Source organism: Elephas maximus, chromosome 19, assembly GCF_024166365.1.
Source record: "Elephas maximus indicus isolate mEleMax1 chromosome 19, mEleMax1 primary haplotype, whole genome shotgun sequence".
In the NCBI taxonomy this organism is placed as follows: domain Eukaryota; kingdom Metazoa; phylum Chordata; class Mammalia; order Proboscidea; family Elephantidae; genus Elephas; species Elephas maximus.
This window is the reverse complement of record NC_064837.1, coordinates 48,513,662-48,525,419: the sequence shown is the minus strand read 5'-3', so window position 1 is coordinate 48,525,419 and position 11,758 is coordinate 48,513,662. Positions and strand designations below refer to the sequence as shown.

At 45.2% G+C, this 11,758-nt stretch overlaps 1 protein-coding gene across 1 annotated transcript; it reads left to right on the top strand.

The window, feature by feature from the left end:
* The first annotated feature begins 829 nt into the window (after positions 1-829).
* LOC126062081 (keratin, type I cuticular Ha8-like) lies at positions 830-4,943 on the top strand. The gene is given in 7 exon segments (XM_049859162.1): positions 830-1,306; positions 1,501-1,585; positions 2,507-2,661; positions 3,006-3,167; positions 3,256-3,381; positions 3,812-4,032; positions 4,811-4,943. Coding segments are annotated over 7 exon segments (1,359 nt in total).
* The last annotated feature ends 6,815 nt before the right edge of the window (positions 4,944-11,758 follow it).

Sequence of the window (11,758 nt, the reverse complement as noted above, 5' to 3'; positions counted from 1 at the left end):
TGCCCCTTTAGTCTTGTTTTGTTTTATGGGCCTGTACAATCTTTGGCTGAAAGTTGAAACTCAGGCATGACTTCATTACTGAGCTAAAAGGGTGTCTGGGGGCCATACTCTTGGGCTTTCTCCAGTCTCTGCCCGGTCAGTAAGTCTGGTCTTTTTTTGTGAGTTAGAATTTTTTTCTACAGTTTTCTCCTGTTCTGTCTGGGATCCTCTGTTTTGATCCCTGTCAGAGAAGTCTGTGTTGGTAGCTGGGCACCATCTAGTTGTACTGGACTCAGTTTGATGGAGGCTGTGGTAGTTGTGGTCTGAAATGCAGAACTTCTTGATAACCAAATACCATAATATCCAGCAGTACCAAGAATCAGTTTCTTCCCTTTATAGGGAAGGTGATTGAGTCTTAAGCCAGGTAAGCATCACTGTAGCCACAAAGGTTTGTCCCTCCTACTACACAAATGGCCAGCAGAAATATTAATGCTTTCAGTGTGGGTACATCAAGGTGACCACCTAGTCAAGGTCCAAGCATTTGATGGCTAAAAAAGTAATATAAACTTCTGACCTCCCAATAATAGCTCTGATATCAAAGAGTTAAGAGGCAACTTGGTTTCATCAAAACGCCTTTAATGAGATGAGGAACTCAGTGGTAAACTCAACAACTGAGTAACAGGATAATGGTAGAACAATAGGTAGATAATCAAAGTATGATGTCAAAACCTTGAGCCAACACCCGTCCGGGACGGTGTATAAAAGGGCTAGGAGGGAGGCAGGTGTCCAGACTCAGTGGCCTGGCCTTCTTAGCTGATCTGAAGCTCCTGCATAGCCTCAGCCTAACACCATGACTTCTACCTTCATCAGCTCCTTCTACCCCTTGGGTAGCACCAAGGCTCCTGAAGCAACCAGTATCTCCATCTCCTCCACTGATGTTGGGGGCCAGCCTGGGGTAGAGGTCAAGGATGCCTCCCACTGCCTCTTGGCCACCCTGGCTCATGCCAACCGAGTCCATGTGGGCCGACCCAGTCTCTGTCTGCCCCACTGCTGCCACACTGCTTGCCCCTTGCCAGGGACTTGCCATATTCCAGGCAACATTGGAAGCTGTGGGACCTATGGTGAAGGCACCCTGAACGACCATGAGAAGGAGACCATGAAGTTCCTGAATGACCGCCTGGCCAGCTACCTGGAGAAAGTGAGGCAGCTGGCGTTGGAGAATGCAGAGCTGGAGACCCAGATCTGAGAGTCAAGTAAATGCCAGGAGACCGAAGTGTGTCTGAACTACCAGCCCTACTTCTGGACCATTGAGGAGCTCCAGAAGAAGGTGAGTGTTGAAGTGGCCTGAAGTATGCTGGGTCTGAGGAGGGCAGAGGGCATGACAGTAAAAAACACCACTTAGGGCTCTAAGAGCTTTGAGCTCTCGGGTTCTTTTGAGGCGTGAATGGGGATACCACACATACAGCTGGAGCCCCAGGTTTGATTTATCAGTATGTGAACTCTCTTCTTGGGTTTCTTCAGACCCTGTGCAGCAAGGCTGAGAATGCTAGGCTGATCACACAAGTTGACAATGCCAAGCTGGCTGCTGATGTCCTTAGAATCAAGTAAGTCTGGAAGAGGGCCCAGAGTGGCTCCTTCCTCCAATGTCTAAACACTTGAAGGAGAGAATTACTGTTTTCCTCCTTCCTAAATTCCCCAATTAAACTTTTTACTAAATCTGAAACTTATAGAAGGTGGAAGAGTAAAAAAATCATTAAATCACACATGCACGGTGTAGCCTAGTGCGTTTTGTTTTTCTCCATTGATTTTCATAAGATGGAAGATGAGGCAGCCTGTCTTCATTAGCCAAAAGCAAAATAAGGTGATTTCAAGGATGAACTGAGCAAGTCAGACACAGAAGGACAGATATTGTATGTCCCACTTACATGAAATATCTAGAATGGCAAATGCATAGAGACAAAAGTACATTAGTGGTTACCATGGCTGGGGGAGGGGGAAATGAGTTAAAGAAAAAAAAAAAAAAGAGCAGGACAGCCATCGAATTTCATATGTAAGTCAGGGGAGCCACTTACAGACCAGTCAGTGTCCAGATCTACCCATGGAACCCTCATGTACCAGGCGTTTTCACTAAACAAAGGTGAGAGATGGAAAAATAGCCCAAAATTAGGAAGAAGGGAGCAAATCAATGGTGAGGCACTCGACTATTGCTTATCCTAGTTACTTAGTAGCTCATGTAATGGCACGAGTCCTGTACTGGGTACCTAAGATACATGATCTTAGGCAAGTCAGTTAATCTTTCAGAACCTCAGTTGCCCGCAAGTACTAAGATAAAATGATAAGTATTGAATGCTTCACTAGACCATGAGCTCTTTGAGAGGAGGGGCTGAGTCTAATTCATCTCTGAGGTCAGGGGAGGGAGCCCAGCGAATTAATGAGGATCCAATGCAGTGAAGGAGGTAGAAGCCAGGGACAGCTGAGGGGGCTCTTGGTAGCACTCTTGTTGACTGTATCTCTTGTGACGGAGGGCACGAGAGTGAGCTCTCCTTGTGCCAGCTGGTGGAGGTGGATGTGTACGGGATGCACAACCTCCTGGATGACCAGAGCCTGGCCAAGGCTGACCTGGAGGTCCAGCCGGAATCCCTGAAGGAGGAGCAGCTTTGCCTCAAGAGCAACCACCAGCAGGTTGAGGCTCATGGGGGAGCGTGTTGGGCAGAGAAGGGAGCCTCTCCCCTCCATCCCTTGCTCTTAGATTAGAGCCTGGACTCAAATGGCAACAGGATAAAGGGCTGATCTAGGTCTGAATGTCTAGAATGAGTCTGTGGAATGAGGTAGAGTGGGAGGTGCTTCTCTCCAAAGATTTGCTTTTGAATTTAGGAGAATCTCCAAACGGGCCCCTGTCATTAGTGACCCTGGACAAGATCTTCCACATTTTGTACCGTTTGTCAGGAAAAGGTCAGAGTTCTGTCTTCTCTGTCAACAACCTGTTTCATTTCTTACTTTGGTTGTTGGTTCCTCTGTCCCTGCAGGAAGTGAACATTCTGAAGCATCAGACAGGGGTCAAGCTCTGGATTGAGGTGGACAGTGAGCCCACCGTGGACCTGGGTATGGCACTAGGGGAGATGTGGTGCCAGTACGAGGCCATGGTGGAGACCAGCTGCCAGGATGTGGAGCAGTGGGTTCAAGCTCAGGTGAGGATGGTGCTGCAGAGCAGGGAGAGGCCCACCTTCTGTTCTGGGTCAGTGAGCTGATCATGTTGTCTGACCCCATGTGCTTCAGTCTGAAGGCATCGGCCTGCAGGTCATGTCCTGCTCTGAGGAGCTGCAGTGTTGCCAGTCGGAGATCCTGGAGCTGAGATGCATGATGAATGCCCTGGAGGTCGAGCGCTAAGCTCAGCACGCTCTGGTATGCCTCCTCCTTCACCCTTATTTTTTATTTTGTAATCTCACTATCCAGGTCCCTCCACTACCCATTGATTTCTTTTTTGTATTTATTGTCAAGGTCAGGTCAAACCCAGGAACACACCGTAAAAAGCCTCCCTTCAATATTGAAGCTTAGGCGTTCATTGCACAAAGATTTATTTGAGTTCTAATTTTTGTAGGTATCTCAGACATAGGGATGAAGCAGATGCAATCTGTTCAGCTTTGGAGGCAGTGCTATTTTGAGAAAAGTCTTGTTTGCCGGCAATTTGAGATAGCATTCTGGGGTATAAGTTTCTAGAATTTGCCCTGTGCCTAGTAAGTTTCCATATTGTGGCAGCTCTGGCTAAGACTTGAGGCAAGTAGGAGTTTTCCTGGAGGTCCTGGGTCTCTTAGACCATTACTTTCCATTGTAGAAAGACTGCCTGCAAAACTCTCTGGGTGAAGCTGAGGCCTGCTACAGCGCTGAGCTGGCCCAGACGCGGAGCCTGATCAGCAATGTGGAGGAGCAGCTGTCTGAGATCTGGGCTGACCTGGAGCCACAGAACCAGGAGTACCGGGCGCTGCTGGACGGAAGGGCCTGGCTGGAGGGTGAGATCGCCACATACCGGAACCTTCTGGAGACCAAGGGCTGCAAGTATGTGTGACCTAGGCAATTGCTGGCTGAATCATTTATTCAATCCTCCTGAGTCCTCAGGGTAACCAAAGTGCTTGTCTACAAAGAACAAGGCTCTCAGTATGCTCCTGCTCAGTGACTCATGGCCCTGACCTAGACTGTGCCCTCTGTGTCATTGACAGTGTGAAGGGAATGACCGTTCATTTAGAGGAGGCTGTCATTTGTCAGGTTTCCCCTGGGGCTGCTTGCTGTAGCCAGGGACCGATGAGAGTAGAAATGTGGCTGTTCTTCAAACATGAGATGTGACTCAAGTCCAACACGTTTTTGGATTTGCTTCTCCTTTCTTAAATTCTATTAGTTTCTTTCCTTTGGGATAGAACCTGACTCACCTAGAAAACCTTAATTATAGAAGGCATTTTAGAGATCACCTAGCCTAACCCTGGGTGGTGTAAATATACATCTGGTTGCTAACCAAAAGGTTGAAAGTTTGAATCCACCCAGAGGCTCCTTGGAGGAAAGACCTGGTGACCTACTTCTGAAAAACCAGCCATTGGAAATCCTGCGGAGCACAGTTCTACTTTGACACCCATGGGGCTGCCGTGAGTCCAAGGTGACTCCACAGCAGCAGTTATTTCAGTCTAACCCTAAGGGTGCACAGGAGGGGTTAATGGCTAAGGGCTTCAGCTGGGTCCACGGCCTGTTGTTTCTGGAACAGGGAGTCCTTCCTCATACTCACACTGAGACCTCCATTCATTCCCCTTCCCTAACTTTGCTCACCTTTTTTTCTACATCTCTGCAGATTTCCCTGCAATCTGTGTGCCACCCCTGTCTCTTGTGTGCCACCACCCTGTGCCCCTCATCCAAGCTGTGCCCCCCGCACCTCTTGTGGGCCTGGTTCAGCCTGTAGAGCCAGCACTGGGAGCCAATTCTGAATTCCTGTAGTCGTTAAGGCTAGGAGATACCCAAAGAGAAATGCTTGTCATACCTTCAGAAAATCTGGCTTCTAGCTCTTGCTGTCTTTCTGTACGGATAGTCCTGTCCAAAGGCTATAAGACACCAGGAAAAGTAGAATCTTAGTTGGGATCCTTCCTTCCTAGCTCCTGGTTTTCCCCAGATAAGCTCCATGCCTCAGTGGCCGGATCCCAACCACCAATGGAAGCTCAGGATAGCCACGCAGGAGAGACTTAGAGATGGAAGTCAAGTTGAAGAAGTGTCTTGGGGTGGGGATTGGGCATGACTTGAAGTTGCTTTTGTATTCCAAGGACACCAATTTTAACTTGAAGTTTTTTTAGTTTGTGACCAGGGAAGTGAGAAACAATTTCACTTCTCTCCCTCTATAAATACTGACTCTCAAAACTATTATCTGGCTACAGTCCCTCTCCCCACCTAATTTTATAGTAAAATATCAACAATGATTCCATTTTTTTTCTAGCACTTCCCCCTGAAATATTGAAACCTATTGATTCAACGAGTAGAGAGCTACTGGGCATGATGATTTAAGAGTAATAAAAAATATATGAATACAATATTTTCAAAAATTTTATGCTCACTTACCTGGGCTACAGGGCTATCCTACCATCTCTTCTCTTCCCCCTCTCCCCTTCCTCACCACAACCCAGCCACACTGGACTGTCTCTTTCTTGGCCACTCCAGGAGGCCTATCCCAGTTATTCCTCCTCCTTGAATTGCTCCCCCCTTTCTTGTAATTCAGCCCTCAGTTGAAATATCATCTCCTCTGAGCGCCCCTCCCTGGCCATCAATCTAAAGTACTCACAAGCTGTCACTCTCCTGTTTATTTTTGTCAAAGCATCTCTCAACAGGTGAAATTGCTTATTTATCATTTACTTTCCTGATTACAATGCTTACTTAAGAAATTTTCCATTTGGTTCACTGTTGCTTTCTCAGAGCCTAGCTCACTGCTTGGCAGAGAGTCAATGATTAATAAATACTTGTTGAAAGAATGAATATTCCTAGTCCTGATTTTATCTCCAGTTTGCCGTGGGGCTTTAATATCATTTAATACATCTAAACTCTCAGTATTTTTTTTTCTGCTGTAAAATGGGGATAACGTGATCTTTCCTACTCATTATACCCCAGATCTGTCACGGATTCTAAATGAGGTAACAGAAATGAAACTACTCTGAAAAGGGTAAAGAACCATATAACTTCGCCTAGAATCTGTATCGTGTGTGGTGGTTAGGTGTGCAGGTGCTAAGGTGATTGGCCAATTTCAGAGTCCACCCATGGCCTTGGGGTTTTTCCTCTAGCAGCTAAATGCAACAAAGTTAAGTGCAAACAAAATGGTGCCCTTAATAACTTGCTCTCCAGGGCAAATTGTATTTGAGTATTTGCATTAGTTCAAAAAATGAGAAAACTTTGCTTCTTTGCTTTGGGGGACAGGGCCTTCTTAGTAACTTCTTTATATTGAGTCCATCCAAGCTGAGGAGAAAAATGCCATGGGTCTCGTTTTCTTTTTTCCTCTGTGGGACCATTAGAGCTAAACTCTTACGATAACATAAGTCCTGCAAAGCACTCTGTAGTTTTAAGGGCTGCTACGATTCCTATGGACTTCAATTTGGAAACTCAGGGGGAATGCAGCTTACGCCCATTTGTGGTCCTGATTTTTGAATGTGGTTATCAGCTGACTGGAAAAATAGATCATAATAGCCTCATTGCTTGTCACATCTTGTGGCTTCATAAGAGAAAAAAACAACATAGAGAAATGGAGAAGTGACAATGACCACCAATGTTGGAATAAAGGCTGGCATGGCCCAAGTCAGCTTCGTCGTCATAGTGAAGGGGCTGCCTGGCCACATTTGGGGGCTTCAGCTTCTAGTACTGAGGGTAGGCCTGGTGGTGAGAATTATTTTTTGGAAGAGCCCTTCATAATATCGAGTTGCCTTTTTGTCTGAAGTTGATTGACTGGGCTGTCTTAGGGGACAGGAACATGAGTTTTTCAAGAAATTGACTTGGTTTTTTCCCGTGATCTCAGCTGGAAAGTTCCCTTTGTAGGGTCGACTTTTTCTAAGAAACAAGGCGTGGTGGTGGGGTGGGGGGGGGTGGATTTTGAGAAATTTCTGCTGTGTTGGTCCCTGCCTTGGGGGCAATGCCCTTCAGGAAAGCCTCAGCCCCCTGTTCAGTCCAACTTTATCCCCTGATTCTGTGCCTGGTGAATTTCCTTCCTCTATTGCTATGAACCTGTGTTTTATTGGCTATGCTAAAGCATTCTACTGTGTGGACCATTACAAATTATGTGTTACATTGTGGAGAATGGGAATTCCAGACCACTTAACTGTGCTCATGAGGAATCTGTACATGGATTAAGAGGCAGCTGTTCGAACAGAACAATGGGATACTGCATGGTTTAAAGTCAGAAAGGTGTGCGTCAGGGTTGTATCCTTTCACCATACCTATTCAATTTGTATGCTGAACAAATAATCTGAGAAGCTGGACTTCATGAAGAAGAATGGGGTATCAGGATTGGAGGAAAATTCATTGATGACCTGCATTATGTGTAATACACAACCTTGCTTGTTGAAAGTGAAGAGGGCTTGAAGCACTTACTGATGAAGATCAAAGACCATAGCCTTCAGTATGTATTACACCTTAACATAAAACAAAAATCCTCACAACCGGACCAATAAACAACATCATGATGAACAGAGAAAAGATTGAGGTTGTCAAGGATTTCATTTTACTTGGATTCACAATCAACACCCACAGAAGCAGCAGTCAAGAAATCAAAAGACGCATTGCATTGGGCAAATCTGCTGCGAAAGACTTCTTTAAAGTGTTAAAAAGCAAAGATGTCACCTTGAGGACTAACGTGCACCTAACCCAAGCCATGGTGTTTTCAACTGCCTTATATGCGTGTGAAAGCTGGACAATGGATAAAGAGGACCGAAGGAGAATTGATGCCTTTGAATTGTGGTGGTGGCGAAGAATATTGAATATACCATGGGCTGCCCCCTAAAAGAGCAAATCTGTCTTGGAAGAAGTACAACCAGAATGCTCCTTAGAAGCAAGGATGGTGAGACCATGTCTCATGTACTTTGGTCATGTTATCAGGACGGATCAGCCACTGGAGAAGGGCATCATGCTTGGTAAAGTAGAGGGTCAGCAAAAAAGAGGAAGACTCTCAATGAGATGGATTGACACAGTGGCCGCAACAATGGGCTCAAGCATAGCAACAATTGTGAGTATGGCACAGGACTGGGCAGTGTTTCTTCTGTTGTGCATAGGGTCGCTATGAGTCTGAATAAACTCGATGGCACCTAACAACAACATTACTATGAACAAGGACCTCAACATCACAGTGAGCCTGCTTTTGCTCTTCCCCTCTTTGATCTTTAAAATAAGTATTTGACTCTAACTACTCAGTTTTAAAATGAAGTTTTATATACCAGCAGTTTCCTTCCACCTTGTGTTAAATGTTATCTTGTCCCTCCAAGAACACAATGCTCCTAGCATTCTTGTAGGGCAGACATTATAACTGCTTTTAAAAGATGAGGCAGTTGAATCTTTCAGAGGTTAAATAACTTGACCATGCTTACGCATTCAGCCAGTGGCTGAGCCAGGATTTGGACCTAGATTGCTCTGGCTGCAAAGCAACTCTGATTGTATGACAGCACCTGGATATTTCCTCTTCCTCTGAGTGGCTCTGAGCTGCCTTTTAAAGGGAGGCCCATCAACATGGACCTTGGGTTTCCCTGTTTCTTATACTCAGGGCCACTGGCACAATGAAACTTTGGAAAGGGGCTAACCTTGATTTCTTCAGCACAAACCTCATAGAGGACAGTAATGAGTTCTTGGAACCAGCTTGTCATGGATTGAATCATGTCCCCCCAAAATATGTGTCAACTTACTTGGCTAGGCCATGATTCCCAGTATTGAGGGGTTGCCCTCCATTTTGTGATTTGATGTAATTTTTTTTTATGTTGTAAATCCTAATCTCTGCCTGTGGTTAATGAGGCAAGATTAGGTTATGTTGAAGAGGATTCGGGTAGGATGCAATACCCTAGTCAGGTCACAACCCTGATCCCATGTAAGGGGAGTTTCCCTGGGGTGTGGTCTGTACCACTTTTTATCTTACAAGAGATAAAAGGAGAGAGAATCAAGCAGAGAGATAAGGACCTTATACCACCAAGAAAGAAAAGCTGGGAGTGGAGTGCGTCCTTTGGCCCTAGGGTCCCTGCACTGAGAAGGTCCTAGACCAGGGGAAGACTGATGTAAAGGACCTTCCCCTAGAGCTGACAGAGAGAGAAAACCTTCCCCAGGAGCTGGTGCCCTGAATTTGGACTTCTAACCCCTAGACTGTGAAAGAATAAATTTGTTTGTTAATACCATCTCCTTGTGGTATTTCTGTTACAGCAGCACGAGATAATGAAGACATAGCTACTTTGCCCCCAGCTCATTGCTGTGTACCTCTTGCTAAGTTTCATGTCTGTGTGGAACATTTCATGGGCCAATAGCAGTATGCGAGAAGGGGTAAGGGGTGATTCTTGAGGGGAGCATATGACATTAGTAGAGCAGGGCTATTCCCAGACTCCAAGGAGAGGGACCAAGATCTCAAATGAGAAACACCCAGGGGTGTTTTAGTGGGTCTGAGGGGGGTTGGGGTGATCAAGGAAAAAGACGGGACCAGGAGATAGCAGCTGTGCACAACAAGCTGTATATTGAGACTGATGCATTGACAGCTGCATGCACGGGTGGTACCCCACAGCAGAAGGTCTTCTAGAGGCAAGGGCGGTGCAGGGCGTCACCAGAAGGGGAAGAGGGCATGAAACCCTAGGGATGAGAATGAAGGAGGATGGGAAGGGTTACGTGTCCCTAGGTGATACCCTCCTGTAGCAAGGTGGGGAGTCTCTGAAGGTAGCAGCACCTTACCAAAACCAAACCTGACACACTGCCATCGAGTCGATCCCAACTCATAGCAACCCTATAGGACAGAGTATAACTGCCCCACAGGGTTTCCAAGGCTGTACATTTTTACAGAAGCAGACTGTCATATCTTTCTCCCACAGAGCGGCTGGTGGGTTCGAACTGCCAACCTTTCAGTTTGCAGCCAAGCACTTAACCACTGTGCCATTAGGGCTCCCAGTAACATCTTAGGTTCCTTTTAACTACAGGTTTTGATCTTATCTGGGGCTAGCAGATGTTGGGTGCAGTTTTGCAGGGTATGTAAAGCAGACAGGCTCTAAGTGGCTAAAAAGCTGTTTATTTGGGCTGTTTTTAAAACAATTGGATATGTACAAATTTGAGTTTGGTGCTGGTGGGCTTTTTGGGCTAACAGGCCTCTGTTTGCTATAAAGAAACAACTTGGGGCCCATATGCAGAGGTCATCTTGGGCTCATTTATGTAACAGGTGTCTGGCAGGAAGGATCTGAATATCCTTCAGAGAGAACCGTGAGGCCCAGGGTGGTACAGAAGTTAAAAATACTCTAGTGCATCAGAGTAGCACAGATGTAGTAAAGGAGTCCTGAGAGTTGCAGGGCCCATGGTGAGAATGAGGATAAACTGGCAGCACCTGGGTATCCTGACCCTGGGAGCTAGGCAGGGGGTTTCCATAGGTTTCATTGGCTAGAGTGTGCATGGACGACAGCACCAGGGACAGATCCTTTCCCGCCTCTTCCCACCACACAGTGGAAAAATGTCTCTGAAACTTGGTGGGACCCCTTGGAAAGGGGGCCCTCAAGGTGACCGAGACTAAGGTTTTGCAACTTGCTTAATATAATGGGGGACAGGAAATGCTGGTGGCATAGTGTTTAAGTGCTATGGCTGTTAACCAAAAGTTCGGCAGTTTGAATCTACCAGGTGCTCCTTGGAAACCTGATGGGGCAGTTCTACTCTGTTCTGCAGGGTCGCTATGAGTCAGAATTGACTTGACGGCAATGGGTTTTTTTTTTTTTTTTTAAAATAATGGGGGATTGAGACTAAAATTACAGTTTAGTTCAATTAAAAGGAAATAAAGGTATATATTTATCATGCCTGAATTTATGAACTGAGTTTCGTTTTTTTTTAGAAATACCCTATGTATGTTCCCCTTTTTGTAAAATTTAAAAGAAGTGTACTGGGTATCCTGTTCTTCACTTGATCTCCCCCCCCCCACTTAGGTGCCATTTCTATTTTAGTATATGTAGATCTACTTGTTATTTGTAATGGTTGCAAGATATTCGCTGTATGGATGTATTACAATTCATCTAACCAGTCTCTGTTGGTGGGCTTTTAGTTTCTTTCCAGTCTTTCTAATGACAGTGAAGCTTCTGCAATGAACATCCTTGTTAACCTTGCGTGTGTGTCTATTCAAGTATGTCTATAGGATAAATTTCTAAAAGTAGAATCATAGGTGGGTCAGAGGGTAGGTGCATTTGTAGTTTTAATAGATATTGCTGAACTGCCTCTCAAAGAGGTTACACAATTTACTCTCTCCCTCCCCCAACAGCGAATGACGGTGTCTGTTTTTCTATATATTGCCAACATTGTGACATTACCTTTTCTGATATTTATTAACTTAAATGTGTAAAACATGGCAATTTAGTTTTTAATAAGCATTTTAAAATTATGAATGATGTCAGCATCTAAACTCATAAACCATTTAAGAAAAAAAAAACTGCTAATATTTATTTAGGGCTTATTGTGCACTATGTGCCAGACCCTATCTTAAATGCTTTATGGATATCAACTTCTTTAATACTTAAAAAAATCAGTGAGCTAGGCGTTATTATTATCTGCAATTTGCATATGCAGA